We start from the raw sequence: 27139 nt of genomic DNA, 5'->3' as shown, positions 1-27139 counted from the left end.
CCAATCAGGAAGGACTAACCGTGGGAGGCGTTGCTGCCAAACTTTCCATTTCTTCATGTGTGACCCAAACGTTTCCTGTGGTCTGATCGTTTGACACCCCCCCCCCAATCACAAGTGAAGTGAAGTGTGCACAGAAGGGATGCAAGACAGAAAAAGAAGAAGAAGAGAGGATAAAGAAGCATTGGTTGTTACAACAGAAGGTAAAATGTTATTCTGTGAGTACCATGCTCGGTAAGATGACGGACATTTTCCACAGTGCTAAAAAGACAACCCACTTGGATATTGGAAGCCCATATTGCCATGCTAAGAAGCTGGATTTATTTCAATGACAAAATGCATTGTAGCTTTGTCAAACGCTACTAAAATGACATTATTTTTCCTCATATTACAAGTTTATTTTTGTAAAATTCTAACTTTTTTTTCCCCTTGTTTAATGATGACTTTCTGTTACTATTTTTACTTTATTATTTGATATAAATTATATAATTTCAACTTGTAAATGTTCTGATTGTAATTATTATGACACCATCCTAGTATAAATAGTGTAGTGGGGCCCCCCTGGGTGGCAATTAAGAAGAATATTTTGACTTTATATCTGCGTTATTATAATTTTTTCTTCAGTGCAATTTTGTTTTGTTTGTTTCTCATATTAGGTCTTAATAAAATAACATTTTTTTCTACTACTTCTACTAAAATGACATTTTCCCCTTCAGTTTATTTGTCTAAAATTTGGACTTCTTGTGAATTATGTGAAAAAAAAATATTCTTGTAATTCTGACATTTCCAAAATATTTTAACTTTATTTCAACATTTTTCTTCAACCTAATTTTGCAAATATTACAATAATTTTTTTTGGTTTCTCATCTTGTCTTTGAAAAACAAATGTGGTTACAACACCACTCCCCTCCCCCATAATATGACACATTTATTCTCATAAAATGATAACTTCTTAATATTTTGACTTTATTCTAGTAAAATTACTGCCGTTCCTTTATCAAAATTTCCAAATCTTTCTCCTTGCATATTTTCTTCTCCTGATATGACTTTATTCACATATATTTTGACTTTATTACAGGAATATTACAATATTTTTGCAACCTAATTTTCCAAAAATTATAACTTAAATCTTTGTTTTTTTGTTTCTCAGAGTATTATGGCTTTTTGTGTTGTATTTAATATGTTCTTTCATATTTCAACTTTATTCTACTTAAATGACATTCGTTTTCAACATCATGTTATTGCAAATATAATTTATTTTCTTGTTAGATTCAAACTTTTTCCCTCTCTTAATATTTTGACTTTATTCTTGGAAAATCACTTTTTTTGAGGTTGTTTAATAATATTTTTAGAATGTGCCACAGTTACTGATCACACTTTGGACACCCCTGATTTCGACTTCCATGATCGTGTTACTATGCTGTCACACGCATTATGCCACCTACCGTTCTGGATGTGGGCGGGGCGGAGGGACTGGTGAGGGACATAATTTCCTGGATGGCCAGACGAAGCTTCAGACGATGTAACGGGTTGCTGATGCCAATCTCTCGCTGGATTTCGGTGTCGGAGAGCGCCGACATAATGGCTCCGCTCTTCACATTTGCACGGCAGGCGGCGACGTACCAAGCTGGCATGCCCACCCACAGCTAGTCAAGGGACACGAGAGAAAGGCCACCACATTGACAACAAAGTCACACTCACAAGTTGATTGTTTGAATGGTTTCACTGCACTGCACTGTACCTCCAGCCAAACGACAACAGTTGGTCCATCCCACTGGGCAAATGGCAGGCCCTGCCTGCGCGCCTCATCTAACAGTTCATGCCTGACACACAGATTAGTTCCGTCAAACAATGCGTGTTAGGAATCCCATTACCCAACCCCGACACACAACACACCGCTCCATCCCCACCAACACACTCAATATACACTCCTAAAGAAAAAACTGGAGAAAAAGACAGACAAGCCAGTGCGGGAAAACGAGAATAAATTCATGAACAGACGTGTGTCAAAACGTCTTTTCAAAGTCTCGATGCACGTTCCAACAGATGTTTTGTTAAGGCCATGTCCACATTAACATCGATATTTTCAAAAATGTACCTCTCTACCAATGTAAAAAAAATAAAAAATACAAAGTTTAACAGCTAAATTCACTGGCTCTCATGTGTACGTTGGCTAATCCAAGGCCTGAATAAGCAATCAGAGTTGATATATTAGATCAGGGGTGCTCATTAAGTCGATCGCGATCTACCGGTCGATCGCGGAGGTGGTACTGGTCGATCGCGGCGTGACATTAAAAAAATATCATCCTCGCATCAATGCCGTCACTTGATTGACATACAGGGCAGCCATTCAGATGCCAACTGAATGTTGCCCTTCGGGCGACCAATCAAATCAAACAACGTCTCTAAGTGCAGCAGAACTTACGATGTCAGCCTATCATCCATCCCCGTTACTTGATTGACATACAGGACAACCAGTCAGATGACAACTGAATTTTGACCTTTAGGTCACCGCTCATGCGTAAACAACGATGCAAAGTGCTAAGCTAGTCGGCGAATTGCGTCAGATTTTAAGCCCTCGCTAAAGTTTATGGTCACTAAAATGAGTGAAGGAGCTGGACCAAGTAAAAAGGCAAAAACATATCACTTCCATACGGATATGGAATATTATACGGATATTATGATACGGATATTATCCATGACTGATAAACATTTGGAAGTGTGCTTGAGGCTGGCTATCAGCAGCTACTGTCCGGACTATGCATCCCTGGCTGGTTCAATTCAGTGCAAGTCATCAAAGTAAACTCAGGTAATTACAAAAAATGTTAATAGTTAATTATGTGTGTTTTGCAATATTGGCTCATTTGGTTATGTAAGGTACATCAACATACATTGTACGTACAAATAATCCTCAATACATTTGAAAATAAATAGATGTTTTGCATTTTTATAGTGGGTAGATCATTTTGACTCGGTCATTTTAAAAGTAGCTCGCATGCTGAAAAAGTGGGAGCACCCCTGTATTAGACCAACAATGACGTACATTTTCATTTTTTGTTTTAACAGCACACACCTCGACATTCATAAGTCTAACAGCATGTTGTTATTATATCCGGTTTAAAAACATAAGATAATGTGGCCCACTTCTTATGGTACAAACTAAAAATCTCAGTTAGAAATAAAACTGCTTGACACAGAGTTTAGGCAGGACATGAAAATGCATCCAAAATTAAGCATTTTTCAAATATGTGCATTCATGTGGACATGGCCCAACTCTCTGAGAGCGAAATGACTGTATTCTCAGTACCAGGTTTTCACGTGTCAAATAAATAAGCATTCCTTATTAAACAGAGGGGTACACACCATGCTTTAAGGAAATGATGTAAGACAAGGAAACCTTTACAAATATGTTCATTCAGTCCATGCACAGTGTATTGTGAAGAAACAATGCCAGTAGAGGAGAATCCCAGTAGGTTTTTGAGGAGGTGAGATGGGCGAGGAACCCCCTTGGAATTGATGTTAAGGATGTACTTAGCCACCAGATGGCGCCTTGATTTTTTTTTTTTAATAGTTTGGTCACTTAGGAAACTGTCTGTTTCTGAATAAAAGAATATTTAGTAGACTTTTCTTAACAATTGCACGTTTGGGCAGAACTTCATGCTGCGGAAGAGTCAAAATTAGCAGACACATTCACATTAGTTAAGAGCCAAACGGAAAAAAAGACATTCAGAGGGACAGGTATTTGAGTTGCTAAGAGATCAATGACATGCCCGAGTGGGAATAAAAAGCAAAAGAAATGATGAACCAACGACTTACCCTGTCTTTGGACTACATAGGGAATGAGAAGAGATGATAAAAAAAAAGATGGAGATTGGCAAAACAAGTAAAAAGTGAATTGATAACTTGAAAAGTGCCTAAAGAAAAAAAAAGACTTAAAATGGCGGTGGGTGAGACTGGGTGTGCAACGCAAGGAGCTGGTGATGGGGCGTGAGCGTGAGACGGGCAGGCGGTGTGTATTAGCGCTATATCGTGTAATGCGGCCATTTTAAAACCAACACTGTACTTTATGACGAATATGATATAGCCTAGAAGAAAAGTAAAAGACGGGACATTTTTTTGGAGTACACCTACTTCTTCTGCAGTTTCCGGTTCTTTTCCGCAGGACCTCCCAGGGTACCCATGCCTAAGCCGTCTTTTGGTGAGCTCTCTGCCTCGGGAGTGCCAGCTGAGAATAAAAATGGTATGTTCAATGCACAATGTACTTTTATACAGGCCTTATTGCAATGGTTGGGACGTGTCCAGAGGAGAGATAGTGAATATATTGGTAGAAGGATGCTGCCAGGTAGGAGGCGTAGAGGAAGACCAAAGAGGGGGTTTATTAGGGCATGAAGGTAGTTGTGAGAGAGACAGAGCTGGATGGAGGCGGTGGATTTACTGTTGCGACCCCTGATGGGAAAAGCCAAAGGAGAAAGAAGAAGCACAGCCTTTTGGGGTCCATTTTATATTTTGTATCCTGAATCAACTAGAGCAGAGGTAGGGAACCTATGGCTCGGGAGCCAGGTAGGGCTCTTTTGATGACTGTATCTGGCTCTCAAGCATTTACCACAATAAAAATGTATTTTTGCTAACATTTTAAAGTAAACATCACAGAAATCACTGTTAAAAATAATATTAAAAATCAAAACTTTCTTATGCATTTTAATTCGTCCATCTATTTTCTACTACAATATGGCCGACCATATCCATCTTTCTTGATGATATTTTCCAGGTCAAACACCAAAACTTGATTATTACTGGGTAATGCGGTAGTCTACCTCAGTCATTGAGATGTCAAAAAAACATGTAAATGTAGACGTTCCTCCTTTAGTCAAATAGTCACCTAGCTAAAGCTGCAGAACCAAGCCTTTTGATGAAGATGGCCAAAAGAATGAAATATGTGTACTGAATACGGTTCAAAACTATGCAGCAGCAGAAGTTGCATTAATGGCAGCAAGTATTTGATTTATTATTGGACACTGCGCTGCTCACGAAAGTGTACTGGCCACACCCCATTGGCGTGGGGTAGTGTGCCTGGTCTACGTAATTAGAGCCCATTATATCTAAAACTGTTGGTCTTACATAAAAATGCACACATTTTATTGCATTCAATGTTTAAAAAAATGTATATGGCTCTCACAGATACACATTTTAAAATATCTGGCCTTCATGGCTCTCTTAGCCAAAAAGGTTCCCGACCCCTGAACTAGAGATTGGGAACAGAAAAGCGATTCGGAGGATTCCATATTTCAGCATAAAACTCTCTCCGTAAAGGCCTGCATATCTTTTGTGCAAGAATGCATTTTTTTCTTGCAGAAGAATGTTAAAAGATAACAACCAAAGAATCCATTTTGGAAGGATTCCCACACTTGGACCTGCTCACCTTGACTAGGAGAGTCCTTTCCAGGAATGCTAGGCCGGCCCTTCTCCTTCTTCCCAAACAGGCGACCAATGGAAGACTTAATGCTCTTCTTCTTGGCTGCTTTGTTGAGAGAGTCCTGGCTGCTGTTACTGCTGCTGGGGTTACTACCCTGGCCATCTTGCAACCCAATCAGTCTGTGAATGAAGTCAAAAGGAAGTCATGAGAAGAAGAAGAAGCCAAATGTTCAGAAGTACGGTATAATTCCAAATGATTTAAATCTCCAGACATTAAAATGCTGGTATGAAACAATCCTCATGAAGGCCTACCCTCGGATGTCTCGTATGTCCTCATGGCTGGCAGCATGGCCTGCTTCCCTGTTGAGGCGCATGGAACGTGGAGTGGTCGGGGGTGAGGTCTCACATTGGATGGTGGCTTTGTCATCCTGAGCAGACTATATATATATATATACACACACAAAAGAAAAAAAAATGACATGCAGTCCTCAAATGTCACTATTAAGATCATAAGTGAAATAAACACTTGCATAGATGCTGTTCATCTACAAGCGGTCCTCGGTTTACGACGTTCGACATTACAGACGCTCAAAAGTAGGACTGGATTTCATACAGTATGTCCTTTTGTTCTGTGTACAACTTTATATTTATAGTTTTTTTCCTCATGCTTTCAACCCTGCGGCTTAAACAGTGATGTGATACCATTGACTTCTTCTACGGGTTGATGCCGAGTAAAATTCAGCAATGGGCAATCAATGACCCAATTAATCAACAACTATTTTGGTAATTGATTCATCATTTTTTATTTAAAAATGTAAAAATATTCTCAAATTGGAGGCTCTGAAATGTGATTTTTTTTTTATTTCCTTACTCATCGATGAAAGTAGACCTATTATCTTTATCTGTATCAAAACAACATATTCATATATACTGTATCAGGTTTTCTGATATGTTGACTGTAGGTCCGTCTATGGCCTAACTGACTACATTCATTGAAGTTTCACATTAATCGACTGAAAAAATGATTATGATGGTATTTTTGTGTACATTTATTGTTTTACTGAAGCTATTTGACAATCATTTTTTTTATTACTGAACATTATTTTAACAGAATATTCAAGTGGCAACCTCGTTTTTGTGCACCGGATGAGATGCCAGTTCAAATCTTTCAATTCATAACCCGAGGACCACCTCTACATCAATCTGTCTAACATTTACAATATTTTATTCCAAAAACGACAACTTGTATGTATTGTAAATCCTTATATACTGAGTAAATGATTAAACATGCCATGTGAAACGGGGTGACATTTTCAGTCCAACATCATTATGGGATACATTATTATGGAAAAGTAAGAGGAACTAAACACTGAATGGTTAGTGTGAAGGTAGCAGGGAGTACTCAAGGAAGCAGGTCTCTAGTTTACCTTCCTGCGGTGCTTGCGCAGGTCACTAGGCTGAAGCGTGATAAAAAAAAAAAAACAAACAAACAAAACAAAAAAAGAGAGAAGAAATGCAGTTAGCGAAAAGCATGACAGTGCGGCAATGGAACCGAGCAAGGCACAAACACGCAAGAGCAGAAACGGGAGTAAATAGTTGACAACCAAACGCACGCACAATCGAGAAGCAAGCACTCTTACTGGTATTATTCATTTGAAAGATTCTTCATTCTAACAGAAGTCAACCGCAGAGCACGAGTGAGTGAAGAACAGGACACAGCAAACAACCGAGCAGGAAATCGGAGAAAGTCATCCCGATGTGGGACAGGTGCAGCCAAGCAAACAAAACGATCAACAAAAGTCAAGTGGTTTGTAGTGGTCCGACTGGTTCTTACAAGCTAGTTTTTGTCATTGATATTGCACCAACTTTAGATTTATGAGTAGTTTCTCATATTTTCCACTGTGCGCCTTGAGAAAGAGAGAGAGGGGGGGGTGGAATCCGCCCCTCTTTGCATTCCTCAGAGGCCTGGCATTAGCCGAGCAAATAAACCATCAGCCTGCCACATTTCTATGGAAGTTTGTCCCCCCCCCTCCCCAGGATCCAAATACCAAATCATTCATTTCCTTCTCTCAAGTGACATTGGGAGGCCAGGGCATGGAAGCCATTAGTGAGCTACAAAGAGGAAGCAGGAAGAGGAAATTGAGGGGTGAACACAATGAACGTCAATCCCATCAACCAAAATGTTGCCTGTATTTTAATAATAAAGCCAGGTATTGCATTTATAAAGTCTTTGGGTTACGATAAAGGAATTCAGGGCAACTTCATTGGCTGATAAACCACACTAGATCAAATATATAGTGAGATATTTCTGTAAAAAGAAAAAGTTTTGTGTTATTATGAGTAGTATTAATAGGGGTTGTCACGAGACACATGATATGCGACAACAACAATAACAACATTGGGTGCACAAACATAAGATGACACAAGATTTTAACATTACTTTTTGTATTGTGTAATTGTACTAAATATTCCACGTTATGACGTGGACACCTGCGATCGGTACGAATTTTGTGGTTAGAAAATTAATGAATTTGTACTTTATATTGTGGAAATGACAGTACCGTACTCCCGGTAGTAAAGTGCTTTGGAACAAAAGGAGAGAAAGTGAAAAAAAGAAAGATGCCACCATTAAAAATAATACATCTGTGTTATTTTTTTTTTTTAAAAAGGGGAAGCAAATGGTAATTGCCGTTCCCAAAGTCAAATGAGATCCGTACGATCCTTGCAATCACAGTTAATATATTTCCGTTAAGAACTAATTGCCATGAGCAAACCCATCAAACATCAGGGCCTCCACAATGTTGGATAGTAATAAAAAAAAACGAAGCAATAGCTAGACTGCACCTGTCACCGAATGGTGGGGGGGGGGGATGTCAAGGAGTACTCGGGTACCTGAAAATAAGGTACATAGCTATAGACTTGATAGGTGGGACTGAAGCCAGTTGCTCCAAAAGGCAGGTAAGTTACTGTCTGCTGGGAGAGGGAGCTCTGGATGATGTATGGATCATTGCAATAATGCTACAAGTTGGGGGGAGGGAGGGGGGGGCAATCAAATGTAGACATGGTTACACACAGGCACACACGTTAGTGCAATCATTGCAGAAGTAGAAGAAGACTACTTCAATGAATGTAATGAAATATTAAACAATATATAGACAAAGAGTGTTTCATCTACCATTATACTGGGGGGGCGTATTTACACTCTAGTACAGGGGTGGGCAAACTTTTTGACTCGCGGGCCGCATTGATATAACGAAATTTCCGGGGTGGGGGGCAGACTATATATTTTACACGTAACAGTCCACCTGGTATTATTGTATCTGTAAAATTGTCATGCAATCTGCTATTATTATTTATTATTTTATATTTATATTTAAATATTTTAAAAATAATAAAATATTATAATAATTAAAATAAAATTAAAATAATAATTATTATATTATTATGTAAAATATGCAAATATAACAATATTATTATATATAATTAATATAATAATTAGCATTAATATAATAAATATAATAATCATAATAGTTATAATAATAATTATTATTATTTTAATTTTTATTATTATTATGTGCTTGTGTCTCTTTTTTCAGGAGCACTTTGTAAACAACAGACCATGTCAAACAACAAAATTGATACAACCATCAAAAGGTTGGCTCAGGCCATGATGCCAGGTTGTATGTGGAGTTTAAATTAAAAACTTTTGAAAGATTGGGCGGGCCGTATTCAAACACTTGGCGGGCCGGATGTGGCCCCCGGGCCGTAGTTTGCCCACCCCTGCTCTAGTATGTACAGTATGTGGAACTCAATGACATTGTCGTAGCAATTGTTTTTTTTTTAAACAATTACTAAATAACGAATGAATAATTTTGGATTGAAAGCAATCATATTGAGTCATTTATGCTTATTGCAGAGTCGTACGTTTGAAAGCCTTACCAGGGTCATGACACCCATGCGGTCTAATTCCCTGTTGGGGCTGCGAGGAATCCGTCTCGGGGTTGAGTGGCCGGAGCCTGGAGGAGAGCTGCCAACTGAAGAGCCTGCACAGAGTGAAGGTGGTATGGAGCTCATGGAGCGGAAACGTCCTCCAAGGCTATCGTTGCTGCCCACCCTGCACTCGATTTCCTCAGCACGGATGGCTGTGTTTTCCTTCTCTTCTTGAATCATTCTGAAGGAATGCAGTAAAAACACGTTTGTCGGTGACAATAGGTTCCGAGTCTGATTGTTGTTTCTGCCTTCTACCTAATTTCATTGTTGATGGCGTCAAGCTGCTCCTGAAGCATTAAGGCCAGAGTCTGTGCATCGGCCTGACCACCAGGGGACAGAAGGTCAACCGAGCTGAAGATGGTCTCACGATCCTCTTCGAGATCCGAGGCGTCCATGTCGCTCTCAAAGGCCTGGGCCACATTAGCAAGCACGTTGGCCTGCTGCACTCGCTCCCACTCCTGCTCATTAAGAGTCTGCACCTGAAAAAGAAAAACCGTCATTTCATAACAAGACCTGCAGGAAAGATTACCTGCATACTTTAGTATTTAGTAGGGATGTCAATTAACCTTAATACAGAAATAACACTTATGCTCTTAATTGGACATGATGAATAACAACACAATAATGATAATAATAGTAATAACACAGTCAATTAAAAGTGTGGAATTTGATAGACAGTCGTAATAGTTACTTAATGATAAATTACACACAAATAGAAGTGAGTGTGCGATCATCATGGTGACTTACATGACGCTGATGTCCGAGATGGAAGCAAATAGAAAGAAACAAAGAGGATTTTCTACATAACTCAACGCATTGTATCACACATATTATAGAATAAGTACGTGGTGAAGTTAAATAAGTTCAATCAGAGGTGTTCAAAATGCAACCGGGGAACGTTTTTTTATTCGCCCGCAACTAAAAATAACTTGAGACAAATAAAACAATGAAAAAAAAAACAAACAGCACAAAATCAGCAAGAATTTTACAATAATAAAGTCAAAATATTGAAAGAAAAATTATGTAATTTTATGAAAATAATTAGTTGTATTTTTCGAAAATGTTACATCACAAGAATAAAGTAAAAATGTATATGATTTAAAAAAAAACAGGAATGTAATTTTACCAATATAAAGTAAAAGTATTACCAAAAAAAGTCACACTTTAACAGAATAGACTTGTAATATTTTGATAAAAAAATAATGTAATTTTAGTAGCGTAGAGTTGAAATATTAAAGAAAAAAATACAATAAAGTTGTATATATTTGCAGTTGTATTAAAGGTATATATTAAAAAGGAAAATTTGGTTGGGGGAAAGTTATAATATTACGGGGATAAACTCATAATATTACAAAAAGACAAGAATATTATTTAAAAACAAAGCTGAAATATTTAGAACAAAAAAACAACATTAATGGGGAAAAGGGCAAAGACCGGAGTTCATACTAATATCACGTGTAGTGTATTATGCACAAAATAACATGCTTTAAAAATGTATATATTTCATTTTTTAGTAGTGTTTTTTTATTTTTTGCAGTGACTAGTTAGTAACAAATATGACGGCTCACCTTGGATGGCTCGTCCCGAAGTGCTGCCACTCGTCCTTTTTGGGGCCGCCTCAGTACAAGAGCGCTACCATAGTGGTCCGAGTTGCTGTCCATCATAGAGGAAGCGGATACTGGATACCTGAAGTCTGGGGTGCTTCCCAGCTGAGATCGCCTAGCAAAGAATGCCAAACAAAATCATCATGAATAATAAATAAGCTCTAGACGCCAATACATAAAAATATATCAAGTGTATACAATGGAACCTCTTTGAAAAAGGTCAGAAATGGAGATCCTACCCACAGAGCAACCTACCCGTGTAATAAAGAGTTGCTCCTGCTCCTTCCTTGCTCGTTCTCTGCCCTCATCGTTTCGATCTGGATCAGGAGTTGCTCCTGCAATTCACGGAGATTATAACAAAAATAAAGTTAGCCTTTTAAGTAAATGCCACAGTTTCTTCCAAATACATGGGCAACATCACCTTTTCGTGGTGGGACTCCTCAATCAGCTTCTTGGTGTGCTCCAGTTCCCGGATGAGGCCGTTCTGAAGACGGAATAAAGACAGGTGAGCACTTGATGTCACTTCCTGTCCGACACCGCAACGCATTTACAGCCACAAACACGAGTTAGAGTATTATTGATGTTTTACATTTCTTATTTCCTCTTAATTATGTGTACTATATTGAGTACTAGGAGTTTGAAGGTGACTTAAGGAGTGATCTAATAATGTTCATATTCAGAAGGTTGTGTCATGTTTCTATACTCTGAACTACGAAAAAAGTCAATTTATAATTAAGGGATCCTACTTCATGGGAATTCACTTATGGCGGGGTCTGGAACCAGTTAACCGCAATAAATGAAAAATTTGCATTTCCCTATGGGAAAAATGGTTTCAGTTTTCATACGATTGAGGCCCTTTAGAATGGATTAATAACTAAAACCGAGGTATCACTGTACTCCAAAGAAGCAACCATAATTCCGACAATAATCCCAATCCATGAGGTCCTTCCAGCTACCTTATCCTCCAGGGCAGACATCCTCTCTTTCAGGTGAAGCTGGAGTCTTTCGTTGGACTCGGACAGAAGCTTGTCTACAGTCTCAGAGAGACGCTTGTTGTGCTCCTCGTTCATCTTCTCTCTCTGCCGTGCCTGAAAGAAAAAATAGAAGCGCTTCAATGAAATGTACACACGCTGATTGAGTGTTAGGGACAGGCCCAATTTAATGGGGGCATTTTCTCACCCTGAGAAGTTCCTGGTTTTTCTCCTCCAACTGGGCCTCTAACTGCCTCAGTCTTTCCTCCACATTGCCATGGCGTTCCTCTGCCTGAGCATGAGGGACAAGAAAAACATTTAGTTACTCCTTAAAAGCCATTTTGGTCCGTCTTGCAGTGACCTTCGGTATCACGTGACTCCTGAAAAAGGATGACGCTATCTACAGTACTTCAACGTGTTTACATAAATCAATGAAATCAATCAGGGGCGACAGGCAGCCAAGGTGCACCAACTCAAGGGAAGGTCAAGCAGAACTACAACTAAAACAACAACAAAGTATAGTTATCATTTCATCAAACTTTGAGTGTACATGTGCATGTATGCATAATACAGTCCATCTTATTGACTATTTTAGTATACGCCAACTGTGTTTTTTTTTTTTTATAATAACTTAACATTTGCAATTATAGTTCTGTGACAGCCGAATCTAGTTTTCCAATGGGGAGGGTCTCCACAAGTCAGCTGGCACTTCCTGTTTGTGTTAGCTGGGTTGCTGCGTTTGAGCGGGGGGGTAAAAAAGCAGTGATACCAGCCACACGGCACACAAGCACATAAACACCCACAACTACAGACGTGGCTACATCAACTTAGGCTAAATATGAATACCATTCGAAAGATTTCATCTGGTACCACACCTAACCAAGCACTTGTCATGCAAAAACTACAACAAAAATCTAAATTCAAGTGAGGACATTTTGGGGGTATTTATTATGACTATATATAAAACGCCTTGGTTAAATTCAATAACAGAAAAAAAATCAGATTCCCGCATCCAGGAGGACTTGAAACTTGCTACTTTGGGGAAAAGTTGGTCTACCTTTTGAGTCTTAGTGCCTTTAGAGCCACACGGAACACACTGAAGTGATAAAAGGCAGAATGGAGACCATAAAACAACATGACAGTGAGATGAGACAGGAAGAGTAAAAAAGGTAGTCCTCGGATTACGACATTCAGTGTTATTGAGGTTTCGGAGCAACCAACGCTCTCCCGTGAATGAATTAAAAGCGGAATTTTGGTCCGTCAGCTCCATGCAAGAGAGAGAACGACGGTAGTTTGTAATTGCATAATCTCGGTATGTTAATCTGACATTTAAAAAGCCAAACAGGATAACATCGCTTTTTGTTCGGGCTGTCAAAGGATTACAATTTTCATCCGATTAATCACAGTTGGGAACTAATCATGATTAGTCGCCATTTGCAATTATATCTGAAATATGCCACTGTATTTTAAGCTACTAGACAGGACATGGTTGGTTATTATGACTATTCTTACATTCATTAGAGTCATTTATTATCATAGGCTGCACAGGGGACGAGTGGTTAGTACACAGGCTTCACAGCTAGGAGACCCGGGTTCAATTCCAACCTCGGCCATCTCTGTTCTCCCTGTGCATGCGTTGTTAAGACATTGTAAGACATTGTTACGGTGTGTTCAAAGACTTGAATTCCCATATTTAGAGTGTATTTTCTGTATTTTAGCAAGCATACTAAATGCAGCAAATTGCAGTTTTGCATAAAAAGTTACAAAGTGTCTGATAAGAATTTTTCTTTGTCTCGCTGTTTATTTAGAGTACACACACATGCATAATAACACAATAACAATGATGTTGTGATGTAGTTCAGCGTGAATGGGTCGTGAATAAAGTTACTAAAGAGGGTCCTTTTTGAACGTCCTATTTAGAAGTTAACTTTTTGCACTTCATTACGTCTCCCAGGCCAAAGAAAAGGAAAGCCATCGTCATGGAAACTCGACTTACATCAAAAATATGAAACAGAAGTCGTTCATAACCCGAGGACTACCTGTACAGTATATAAAATACAGTATGTGTGTAAATATGTATTCTGAAGTTGACATGACGTAATGGTTGCAAATTAAACACAGGACGGTGATATTGGTTTGTGTTACCATTTTGCATACTTAGAGGCGACTTAAAACAGGGGTGTCCACAGTGCGGCACAGGGACCATTTATGGACCAGTGCTTTTGTTTTGTTTTGTTTTTGTAATTGGCCAGTCTAAGAATTTCATTTAACAGCGAAAAAAGGAAAGTTAACTATTAGTTGAAAAAATTATGAAAAAAAGTGAATTTGTTAAATGAGAATAACGTCCTAATATTATGTGGGGGGGAGGGGGGGGGCACACAATTTTAGTCGCATATGGTTAAAATATTAAAGAAAAAATATGTTTTTTGAAGTGGTACTATTATGAGAAACAAACGCACACAAATAATTAAGGATTTTTTTTGGCTGAAAAAGTCAAGAATAAATTCAACATGAGTGTTTACACTTTTACAAGAATAATATATCGAGGAAAAATTACAAACAAAAAAGGTAGTTGGAATTTTGGACATTTCTGTTTTTCTGAAAAAAAAATATATGGGAATAATACCAAATACTTTGGTTTAGTTAGGTTGTGAAAATGTAATATTTTAGAACAAACTAAAAAAAAATAAAGATTTAAGAACAAAGTGGAAAGATTTAGGGAGGAAAAAAAACAAGCAAAAAAAGTGGGGAAAAAAGAGCAAATACCAAAGTTCCTACTAACAATACGCTTTAAAAATATATATCAAAGTGGCCCTTTTATCCTTTCATTTTTCAGTGTGTGGCCCTCAATGGAAAACGTTTGGACACCCCTGACCTAAGTGAACCATTTCTATCATACTTGATGAATATGCACATGAAGGAAAGGTAACTACGTAATTTGCGGGTCCTCGCTGGATATTTTCTTGGTCATGTTCTACCCTCCTTGCTTCTAGTTAGAAGTGTTGAGCATCTTCAGAAAAATAATGTGAGAAAAAGTTATTCTAATAACGGTTGCCTGCTTCCACCAGCAAAGTCAAATAGAGGACACAATTCTAACGATAAAATAGGGAAATAAATTGGTATCACACATCTCAACAAATGGTGGCTCCCACTCCACATTCCAAAAAAAATTAACACTACTGCTTTGAACATTGGAAAATCAGTAAATATCGCCATAGGTGTATAATAACAAAAGACAGTTGGCAAAATATCTCTGTGGCCCAATAACAATACCTTTGTGAGGGCGGCTACCCTCTGTGCTAGCTCAGCCTCCACCTCGGGTAGAGTTTCTGCTTTGCGGATAGTCTGCTGCAGCTTCTGCTCAGCCAACTCCAGTTTCTCCTGGAGCTGCCGGTTTCTGTCTTCAGTCTGTGGAGGATGAAAATGAAGCAAATAAAGTTGGAAGACACTTGTATCTGGGCCACTAGTTGTTGCTTATAAAAGTTGCGTGTCACACTGCAATGTGAAAAGCTACTACAAGCATCAAGAGATTGTCAGCGTGTACTGTGTGTAAAAAGTTTCCGTTGAATATGTTGGAAGCATCTGGCAGGCCAGATGTTGCTCCCGGACCATAAGAAGGGCACGTTACATTAACCGCCGCAAAATATCTCTGAAATGAAAAATGTAAAACAGAAGCAAGAAGCAACTCTGCCAATGCTAACATGTGGGAGTCTATATTCTGTGGTTATTATGTCTACTATATTGGGTACTAAGAGTGTAAAGGTGGCTAGAGAGGTGTATTATTTCATGCCTGGAGGGCTCTATAAATGTTAAAAACCACAACCAAAATATTATATTATATATATTATATTATCATTTATAAATAAGGAATCCTACTTTGCGCAAATTCACTAATCATAGTCGGGTCCGGAACCAATTAACAGCAATTAACCAGTGATTATTGTATTTAATTATTGTATTTGATTTGGAAAAATGCAGGCGAACTTGCGCGTCCACATTTGGTACAAGCAGCGGAGTGCAGCTTCAAACACCAGCATACATTCCTTGGCTAGCTTACTTGTCTAAAGAGGGACTCTTTGTTAGCCACTTCATTCTCCAGCTTGTCGTTCAGGTCGTGGACCGAGGTAGCCTCCCGTTGAGCTGCCAGGTAGCGCTTCTCCAGAGTGGTGATCCTCTCTTCCATATCCTCCTTCTGAGCCATAGACTACAACACAAGCACAACAATGTCTGATGGCTCCTTGGTGTTTGACACCAGCCCACAATTACTTTATGTCCCCTTTTGCCAAGTACAGTTGACCTAAAAGAACGTGTCATCATGCACTGCTCTTTGCATATGAAGCACGAGTCTTGTGCTTGGAGGGAGAATGAATGTTTGGTTCCAATCTTCTATCGATTGTCACCATCCATTTTAGCAGCGAACTTGTTGATATGTGAACTGCTCCAAAAATAAAAGTAAAAATAAAAAAGCAGCAGCAAACTCTGACGCAGAAAAAGGCTGTGTAGCGTCGTCATGGAGACAAGTCCCAGTATAAGGGCACTGACCCAAACAAAACACAAAGTGAAGGAATAAGAGTTCAGGGGCCACAAATCCAGCCCTCGGGCCGCATTTTAAAGAGCCCTGCCCTACATAGACCAAATCAATATGAACCAATTGTGAATGACAGGATGACGGGATCATCTTAAGAAAACCCACCTAGTATTCAAAACAACTGCAACAGTTGCACTTACTTCTCTGAGGTCTCGTTGTAGTCGTGTATTCGTGTCTTCAGACTTGATGAGGTCTTTCCTGGCAGTGTCCAGATCTTCCTCCAGCTCATTGATTCGAGACGCCATTGAAGCCATGCGTTCTTTCATCTGACCCAGATCAGCTGTCTGACGGTCCACCACCTCCTGGAGCTCCCCGACCTTGCCGAACCCGGGACCCGACTCATCCTCTTGACTAAGCGAGCCATCTGACGATCGCTGCAGGTGAATAAATGATATTACAAAGAGAAAAAACATTAGAGCCTATATTATGCACTGATTAAAACTATTTTAATGACTATTCCATATGTGTTACATCTGCTCTCTACCACGGTCAAGAAAATAAATATTTGAGCCCCTGCTGAGTGTGCATCTCCTTCCACCATCATTGCATCATCATTGAATATTATTTAAAAGAGTTAAGGCTGTTTCTCCAACTCAAACAACTCATGTTGTTCCACTTTTCTGTGGCGACAGTGGCCATATTCTGGGTATTTATTCGTCTTGCTTTCCGCGTCACAAAATAAAAGGTACTGTTGTCATACATACGCAGAAGACAATGGAAAATATGCATGACTAAATACATGATATGAAGAGCTTGCAACCAAAAGGCGCTAAATCCAATTTTCACTAAGTTGCATGTTTTTCATGAGTTTAATAGACCCCTGGTCATGTGTATCCAAATCACATATTTTGGTCTTGAAATCATTTTAAAAAATATGAAAAAAAGCGATATGAAATGTATGCTTTCAACCAAAAGGCGCTATTTCCATTTCAGATTTCAACCAAAAGGAGCTAAATCCCTTTCTTTATTCTTTATTCTGATTGGTCCAAGTTTCCCATCTATTGATAATCTGACCAATCAGAGAGAAGAATACAATTGGCACTGCACATACAGAAAGCCAGTATCAGTGCGCATCCTGTTTTGTTTGTGTACATTTTGATCGAATACGAAGTCGCAAAAATACTGCAATTTATACAATCCTAGTGCAGTTTTACCATGAATGAGCTAGCTGATATAACAAATAACCCAAGGAAAAGACAGAAGAATGAAGGAGAAATTGATGTGCGTGTGGCTGTATGTTGATGTGAACATGAAAATAAGAGATATTCTTGGATGTTTAATTTTCTATTGTTGAAATTAATGAAATTTAAAATTTTATCAGTAACAGTGTACTAGTGGTAGGTTATAACATTTTCTTTCTGTAATGTGTGAAGGTGAACGAGTGCATGTGTGTGTGTGTGTGTGTGTGTGGGTGGGTGGGGGTGTATTGTATGTTGAGAATGGCTTCTGTGTTGTAATTATTTTATTAGCATAACACATTAAAGCACCTTACATTCTTTTACAACAATGCCATTGAAGAAGTTAAAGGTGACTTCAAATTTATTTCAGCCAAAAGGCGCTAAATCCGAAAAAAAAAATAATTAAAAAATATATATAAAATACATGGTGTGTGCAGGATTTTTATAGCATGCATTTTTATGACCTATATTGATAGCTCTTTCATTTGCAATATAGACTTGATAACCAAATAGATTGATATGTGCGTAATAAAAAATCATTGATTTTCTCGAAATCAGTCAAAATGGATGTAGCGCCTTTTGGTTGCAAGCTCTTCATATACAGATATTAACAGCGGGGAGCTATACTTTATATATACTGTAAACAGATGTATTCCTCTGAATGCTGCTTTCCCTCCAATGTGTAGTACCTGTTGTGTGTATCGACATACATTATCTGTATCCAAATCACCTGTACAGTGCGCAAGTGTTTTCTCACATGCGCTGCAATAATTAAACAGCAAACGACTTAATTGAATGAAGCCAACAGCTGGTCAGACATGAGCAAGTGTGGCTTTGTGTCACGCTCGGCTGGCAACCATATGCTCTTCAACATATGCTGATGAGTAACCTCACCTTCCCATTAGTGCTTGGTGTATTTTCGGAGTTGTGGTTGACCTCACTGGTTCCATCTGCCAGTCCCCTCTTCTGGAAGCTCTGCTCCCTGAGGTAAGCCAACTGCAGAGATAGAGAGTCAATTATTGACGTTGAAAAAACAAAATCCTTTCCGATGCGATCATTTGACATCTATCATTTGTCATGTTTCTCTTTTCAGCAACAAGCTCTGAAGTGTTCGCCCTGTGCCTAGAATGCGTTTGGGGGCATGCATGAGTCTGTCTCGGGAACAAAAGATGACTCCAGCATTAAGTGCTTCATCGTGAAGCACAGAGGAAAATCTAGGACAGCTCAACATCCTCTGGGGGGGTTTTGTCAATCTTAATCCCATTCAAGACGGGCAGGACTCAAGACTCGTCTGTTCTTTAAAAGGACGCGCGCACACAGAAGAGCAACAGCAGTCACTGAATCATTTCTCAGATTCTGAAGAGAACAAACGAGTACATAAGCAAAGTGATGGTTCTTAATTCAGCAGGGCATCTGTTGTACGTGGTGACATAAGGAAGTTAGGAAAGCTGAATACAGTTGATGAGACCTAACGTAAGACATAAGATAAGTGTAAACAACCAAAACACCTCCCATGTCAACATTGTGTCAGGGTTTGGACTGTCATAATTATAATTATCTCCACACAAATACGAACATACAGTGGTGCCTTGGTTAATGTCATTAATACATTCCAGAAGGCCCGACTCAAACCAAAAGCGACTCTAACCAAAGCAAATTCTCCATCCAATCCATTTCACACCACCCAAAATTGTTAACACCAAGTGTCCAATTGTCACCCTCGATGCGCCGCTGGGTTGATCGCCTGTTACATGGGACCCTGTGCATGCTTGCAAAATGTGTGTGTGTGTGTGTGTGTGCACGCAGCTGATGATTGAGCTTCACCGTCATTTACATACGTTATACCTCCGAAATGACGACTGACGACTGACGACTGTTCAATTCTGAGGTCTTCCACTCTTGTCTTGGTACGGTCGCTTCATCAGCATTCTCTTTTGTACGGCCCCATGTGTTTGTTACGTTGTGTACCCCTTTTCAATTGTGATACAAACGCGGCCCACAATGCACTGCACGATCACATGCAAGTAATGCAGCATTTCTTCTTTTGTGGGTAAGCCAAGATGGCGGCATAAACAAACTGGTCGGTATTTTGGACGCTAAATAAGCGGCTGAACGCAAGTCACTGCAAAATTTTAACAAACGTTTCGGTTGTTAACTGAAAAACATTCAAACCGGAGCGCATTTTTAACAGAATACAAAAGCTTTCTCACTTCTTTGTGTGATATGGTGAGCTGCTCCTCCAAAGCGCTGCATCTCTCCAAAGCAACACGCAGTCTCTCCCTTACCTGGAAAACATGGAAATAAGTAATGCCCACTGACCATATGAACCTCTTGTCCGAACACTGAACAGCACATCCAAGTCATACCTTCTCATCAAGGGCTTTGTGGTGTTCAAAAAGTGACTTAAGGGCTTTGAGGACTTCCACTTCGCTCGAGACCCCTGCTGGAGACTGAGCTTGTCGTTTCACTACAGTCATCCTCAGACTTCGCTCGTGACGAGAAACCAGGCACTCCAGGTGCTCCAAGAGGAGCTGGACAAATCAGCGATGATGTGAGAAAACACAAACTGTAGTCATTGTTGCAACATTAAGATTATTGGAACAGTCGCATAAAGCCTTGCAGGGCTCCCCTAACTTTTTCAGATTTGGGCTGACTTTGTCAAGGGGGCATTTTTATGATGCAAATGTATCACTCTTTTGAACGCATATTGTTTGAGAAGACAAACGCTTTACTTAACCGGAGGACTATAATAGATTTATTGGTGAATTCAATGACAACCACATATCATGGCATTACCAAAGTAGATAGTGGAAACCAAGACGAACCAATCTCCAGTCTGTTGTAGTTCAAATAAACACATTCTGGAAAAAAATGGCTATTTTTCAACCTACTCGTGTGTTGTTTCTCTCCGCTTTCAGTTCTGCAATCTCCTCCTCCTTTTCCAGAAGTTGTTCGCGGCAGATGTTCACCTCCTTGGTTAGTGCTGCAAATTCCTAGAACAGAAAAAAAAACGAAATACAATAATAATGTCACACAATACAATGGAACCTTCTTTTTCAGTTAACTCAATCCCACTTCAATCCCAGCCATTTTTCCAATGGAGATGGAGTGGTTTCTCAAGGCACACAGAATATTGTGTCCTATATAGACATGGTGTATACCAAAAGAAAGATTAGAATCATCTACCTTTTTCCATTCTTTAGTAATCAGCAGTAGCACATAGGTAGGTTTCAGCAAAATATCAACAAAAAGGAGGAGAAAAACTGCTTTTTGCGAAAAGATACATTTCAAGCATAACATTCAGTTTGACACACATTTAGCAACTATGCCACAAGATAAACAACCCCCCAAAAAACGTTTTACACGAAAATAATTGAATGATTTATTTACAAATAGACTCCATGCCTTTTCACTTCCTGGTTGCTGTGCAGCGTGGATTTCAATGGCAAAGTTGCAGGCCGTGTTCTTATAAAATGCAATTCAGTTTTCACTGCTTAAAACTGCACCAAACTTGCTCTCTTCTATTGTAGAGTTGCGTCATCACCTCTTTTTTTACCTCTAGCACGAAAAAAAACATAAACAAGGAATAATAAACAGGTCTTTGGAAGCGAGGGTAAAAAATTTACACCCAAATTTGTCCTCCGTTTGTGTACATTTTCCAGTTAGCGTTATTAATATACTGTGTATTCTAAATATATTTTTTATCCCAAAATATCTCTAAATGTGCTTGCTCAGAAAATGGCAAATGGAAATGGAAGTCAGCATTGTTCACTGTCTATAATGTCATCAGCATGTGACTCAAACACAAACAACAAGTTTTTTTATGGCTTTACATGCATAAAACAATTATAAATGCTGGACCTTATTGACGCTAACCAAGGTACACACCAAATAAATGTTTCTTATGTATGTATTCTTGGTACAATGGTCCAGACCAGAGTACTGAAATACAAGTTTGAATAAAGCCTTCCATGCACATTTTTCCCCATCTCTCTCACACACACCAAGTCGCAAACACACACACACACACACACACACTTACATACACACCACAGGATTATATGCATGGATGGTTTGAGAGAATGCGCCATCCTGATCTTTGGCCTTGTACCACATCCAGTGATAGAGTTTGTGTATTTGCTTCCTAGATGCCTGATGACGGTGCATGGATGCAGAGCTGCTGGAACTCTTGTTATACATGTACCGATGTGAAGTATTTGTTTTGCCTTCACCCCAGCCACTGTGCCTCACCAGCGTCTGGCCCAAATTCTCCTTCGGCAGCAGCGTGCGGACTGCACCGATTGGCTCCGATTAAGGGCTGCCCTGCACTAGCCAATAACACGCTTTAGAAGGCAGGTCTTTGGGTAATTACAGAGTAGCTTTACTTCCTACATTCCAGAGCAGAGGCTGGGCAGTGCAGCTCCTTTCTGAACTGTCTTATGCTTCACTCCCATTTTCAGACATGATCAGACTACCAGCAAGTATAACTCTTGAAGGTAAAAGGACCTTCTGTGTTGGTTGAAGAGCCTTACATGATCTGGCTATGGGGAAGAAGCATATAAAACAAACATTGAAAATGGTAATAGAAACATTTGTGACCTAGAGTAAGTTATACAACCATATTGATATTCTAACAAAACTATTCTCAATTGTGGAGCAAAAACATGCATTGCATGTAATAATAGTCATGATAAGCAAGGCTGTGACCCTGAACAAAGGAAAATAATCCCTGAAAGATTAGATGACAATTTGGATCTACAGTAACGTCACAAGAAAAAACATTTCGGCTACTTTGCTCATTGTGACTACGATATCCTTGATTGAAAAAGAAATCCTTTTATATTTTTTAGTTGATCATCTTACAAATGTAAACATGGCAGAGATTAATAAAAAAAATTCAAGTGTGAGCACATGACGAGAAGAAGAAATAACATAACATGATGTTGATGAATGTGGTAAATGTGCAGCGGCTCATTATTAATCCAGTCCAAGGTTTTCTATATTTCATTTGGTGTCAGTGTATGTAAACCAGGGATATGCTGATTTCAAGTCGACTGAGCTGGCCTGTAAGCCTTGAACAGGGGAGGAGATTAATGGGGGCTACATGAATATGTGTGCCAACCCATTAAAGGCACAGTACACCTAAACAACAATACACGCAACCTTTTCAGGGATTGTAAAGTGGTGTGTAAAGCGTGCGGCTTCATGGGGGGATCACTCAAACAGTATAGTGACAGGACTTACTGTACAGTATTTCTGGATTGACTCTATTGGCAATGGACAAAGTCAAAGTAATTCAACCTTTAAGCATGTACTATTACCATTAGTATATACTGTATTATCTATTGTTATATACAGATCAGATTTGTATAACAAAAATATTTACAGTAGAAAAGACAATCTTTATAAAGTAGCGTTGCTGGGAATACTTCCTATTTCCCAGAGTGTTTTTGCTGTACAGCTTTTGTAAAAAAAATAATAATAATAAAAAAAAAGGCTGGAAAGCACATGTTAGCTCTTATAGTAGTTGGTTAACCTTCTGCACTATACATTGGTACTGCATTGTCTGTTGTTATCCACTTATTGTGTGTGTGTAGTTCTTTTGGCACCAGGAGTAGGAAGTGTGTGTGACGTAGTGATGCTCCACGTCAAATAAACTACACTTAAGTACCATCTAGTTGCTCAAATGTCATTTTTTTTTAAGTCGAAATTATCCATTATCAGTCGATAATTAATGGCACAATTACAACCAGCAATATCTGTTACCGTGATAAGCCTCACCTGACGTAAAAATACATGTATTTATTTGTATTCAGTGTTAAAAAATGTTAAATGTTAAATTTGGCTTTCATGGCTCTCTTAGCTAATATGGTTCAGATATTTACAAATTATTCACAATCTTACTCAATATTCCTTCAAATGATGTTACACATTTCTAACAAATACGATTAAAAAAAAAAAAAAAACACTGTGGGGCCGCGTTGCTTTCGTTAGATCAGAATCACATGCAAACTCCTTTATAATGACTTTAGCTGTCTTAAAAGCTTAAAACGTGCTGACACAAGATACGCTGCAGAGAGCATCTGCTACCCGAGAGGAAAACTTCAAAAAAATAACAATGGCTGAAAGTCAAAGCAGCATCAAGTGTTTGTCACACATACAGACAGAATAAAAGAAATGTAACTTGGAAATACAAGGTTGCAGACAACCACAATGTACCCCACCTTCTGGTTGTTTTGTTCGTCTTAAAACTGCACGTACTCTTCTACTGTGGAGGTCCATCATCACCTCTTTGTGCATCGTAAAAACATAAAGCATGTTAAACACGTATAAATAGGTCTTTGGGAGGGAGCATGTATAACTACATCTTTGGTACTGACTGACTTTGGTACTGACTCAATTTTGAGTCTCTAGACTCAAGGAGTGGACCATGTACACACCCCCTGGTGACATACTACAACAAACATAAGTACTAATTCAGCTTTTGCTTTAATATCAAATGCTGAATATATACAAATGAATATATTTCATGTTAATTTCACTCATCTGGATTTTTTTTTTCTGTTTTGCTCTGTTTGAAGAAACCTACCAAAGAATTCTGGGCTGTTGAGGTCCTCATAAGGGGGTAAAATCAGCAGGGAATCAAATACTGTGTACTAATGCTCAGGGCATGAACAATTGTACTGAGCCAATAACTTTTCGAGAATGGGTATTTGTTGATTTGCATGAAAACACCAGGAAATGCTGCACAAATGCAAAACAAGCACCACCATCAAGGATGTGAGAATTTGCTTGGAATATACTGGAAGTTGGCTGTGTATATTCCAGCAAGTTTACAAATGATATATTACCAAATGTGTTCTGCAACGATTGAATGAAAACATAAAGAAAGGATGGGATGATGTAGATGTATTAATGAGTGAAACTTGAACTAGACAGCCTATGATTGCCAAACATTTGCTGTCATCCACATTATGTCAGAGTGAAATGAGTCATTGTTTGTCATACCACTGTGCATTCTCAATTCACACCATTGTGCCACTGGCCACACACTATTTGGTCTGTGCCATCAAGTGCCTGTTCAATATGAAAAATATAAGTACACATTTGCAGTCAGACGTTTTTATACGCTCGTGGGCGTGAATTATTACCACGTGATACAACACATTGATTATGAAATTTGTTGTCAACACTTAACTCATTCAAGTTTTTAAAAGCCAACCTCTTGGGACCGGCCATTTTTGATGATTTATAGAATCACAGAATACTATAATGGTCTTGGGCTATATAGATATGGTATATACCAAAAGACAGATTAGATTCTCATCTTGACCTTTTTCTGTTCTTTAGCAATCAACAGTAGAACAGAGGTTTTTTGTGAAGATACATTTCAAGCATAACTTTCACTTTGACACAAATTTTGTCATATATATTTAGCCAAAATCTGCACGCAGGCTTCACAGCTAGGTTACCCGAGTTCAATTTCACCCTTGGCCGGCTCATCTCAAAAAGGTACAGTGAATAAGTTAGGTATGGATTTTATAGATTCCTTGTTGCAGCCCTAGTTAACGTCCTACTCTTCCACTTCCACTCCCACTCAAGTTTAATTTAAGTCGGCCAGAAAATATATAAATATATTCTTACAAATAATGTTCCTGTTTTTGTTATAAATTGCCTATTTTAATAATCATCGTAATTTCCGTCTCTGTGTCACGCATGGTGGAACTCCCTGTTTTATTAGATGACATCATTATTTGAGAGAGCCTGCGATGAGGTTTGCCTGAATTATTTTAGATTGTATTTATTTTAATTATGTATATATACTGTATGTTTGTTTGAATCTTCACTAAGCACTGGACTACCTGATCTGTTTATTGAAGTGTACATGAGGCATTAATACAGCAAATGGAGACCAGAGTGGCCTCTGTATATACGGTGTCAGGTCTGACCGTATGATCATGTACTCAAACCTGTAACACGACTCCTATGACGTGCACCTGATACGACTATATGGGTGCATCAAGGCCACCCCATTCAGCAATTTATCTTCCTATCAATTTGAAAGCATGCAAAGTAGTACGTTCCGAGAGCACTCGTGAATGGCCAAAAAACAAGAGTAAAGGAAAGAGTAGGGGAAAAGTAATATTATTGGAAGAAAATATAAATATGGGAATACAGTTATAAAATCACAATAAAATCTACAAAGATTAAGAAGGAGGTTTAAATATTTGGAAAAATTATTTCAATGGCGAAAAGACCATTAATAGCAGGCAGGTATCAGAATACACGCATATACACTAATACTAGCTAGTATTTATAACCCGCAAGACATGCTGGGTAATTCCAGTTGGGGACGCTTGCTTGACTTGCACTTCCCAGCATGCCTTTCAGGTTGTACATTAATAGTACTAGTATACTGTACACGTCCATACACACACACTCTTTCACACTTACTTGTGGTAAAGCGGAGTTGAGTTGTCTCTGCAGGGAGTCCCTTTCATGGCTGACTTCATGTAGTTTACCCTGGGCCAAGCCCAGATTTTCTTGAGTTTCTCTCAGAGTCTCAAGAAGACGATCCCTCTCCTCCAACATGGAAACCATCAGAGACTCAAAATGACCTTCAGAATCTGACTGCAGCGGGGAGCCGGAGGCTTGACGGCCGGTGCCACCTCCCCCACTCGGCCCCTCTGTCTCGCTGATCGTGGGCATCACTTCGCACATCATCTAGAATCATGAATGGGGCAAACAAAAAAGGTATTATTAGAGCATAACATCATAAATATGAAATAACCACCGTAAGCAAATGTTTTATAGAATTCAAAAGTAATAGATTTTCCCACCATGGTGACACGCTGGTTACTACAGAGAGAGAAATGCAAGTTTACTATTGATGAGGGAGCAATTCATTGCCAGTAAAAATTTCCCACAGCAGATTTCTGCCATGGCAACAATTATATAAACGCTGAACTTGTACTACATACAATGACAACTAACTCAAAGCAATGTCTGCAGCCAGAGAGAAAATATGATAGAAAATTAGGAATCCAGAAGCAGAAGAAAATGACTACAGGCTGAACTATATATATATATATATATATATATATAAGTACTTCTATTTCTTCACTGAGACACTCCTTAATTTGTGTCAATGTTTTTTACCTTTTCACTGAAGCTTTTGCACCCTTTTGACCCTTTTGTCTTCATGCATTTTACAGCATTACAACTGGAAGCAAATCACTTCAATATTAAAGGCTCCAGACAATAATTGAAATTAGAAATGTCCATGTTCTAAAAATCACTGGACAAATTTGACAGTGGAAGTTTCAAAGATGATCTAATCAGCAAAGCCTAAGGTCACAAAACAACAAAAAAAAAGGATTGCAAAAGCCTATTGACAAA

At 38.8% G+C, this 27139-nt stretch overlaps 1 protein-coding gene across 8 annotated transcripts in view; it reads right to left on the bottom strand.

Annotated features, from left to right (window-relative positions):
• The window catches only part of ppfia1 (PTPRF interacting protein alpha 1), a 38086-nt gene that overhangs the window by 8559 nt on the left and 2388 nt on the right, over positions 1-27139 (bottom strand). For 2 of the 8 annotated variants that reach the window (XM_058077388.1, XM_058077389.1), the window contains exons 2-24: positions 26195-26464; positions 20632-20733; positions 20107-20271; positions 19951-20025; positions 18635-18736; positions 16703-16936; positions 16032-16178; positions 15248-15382; positions 13032-13070; positions 12183-12266; positions 11960-12091; positions 11425-11487; positions 11259-11338; positions 10968-11118; positions 9655-9878; positions 9349-9580; positions 6837-6866; positions 5722-5846; positions 5417-5589; positions 4129-4222; positions 1739-1820; positions 1443-1643; positions 20-82 (exon numbers count right to left, since the gene is read on the bottom strand). In XM_058077388.1, the coding sequence (XP_057933371.1) occupies positions 20-82; positions 1443-1643; positions 1739-1820; positions 4129-4222; positions 5417-5589; positions 5722-5846; positions 6837-6866; positions 9349-9580; positions 9655-9878; positions 10968-11118; positions 11259-11338; positions 11425-11487; positions 11960-12091; positions 12183-12266; positions 13032-13070; positions 15248-15382; positions 16032-16178; positions 16703-16936; positions 18635-18736; positions 19951-20025; positions 20107-20271; positions 20632-20733; positions 26195-26464 (3003 nt within the window). The remainder of the gene's footprint in view (positions 1-19; positions 83-1442; positions 1644-1738; positions 1821-4128; positions 4223-5416; positions 5590-5721; positions 5847-6836; positions 6867-9348; positions 9581-9654; positions 9879-10967; positions 11119-11258; positions 11339-11424; positions 11488-11959; positions 12092-12182; positions 12267-13031; positions 13071-15247; positions 15383-16031; positions 16179-16702; positions 16937-18634; positions 18737-19950; positions 20026-20106; positions 20272-20631; positions 20734-26194; positions 26465-27139) is intronic. The other 6 variants (XM_058077393.1, XM_058077394.1, XM_058077391.1 and 3 more) reach the window with 4 other exon arrangements.

The sequence above is a fragment of the Doryrhamphus excisus genome, chromosome 7 (assembly GCF_030265055.1).
Source record: "Doryrhamphus excisus isolate RoL2022-K1 chromosome 7, RoL_Dexc_1.0, whole genome shotgun sequence".
NCBI lineage: Eukaryota > Metazoa > Chordata > Actinopteri > Syngnathiformes > Syngnathidae > Doryrhamphus > Doryrhamphus excisus.
This window is presented reverse-complemented; position numbering and strand designations above follow the sequence as displayed.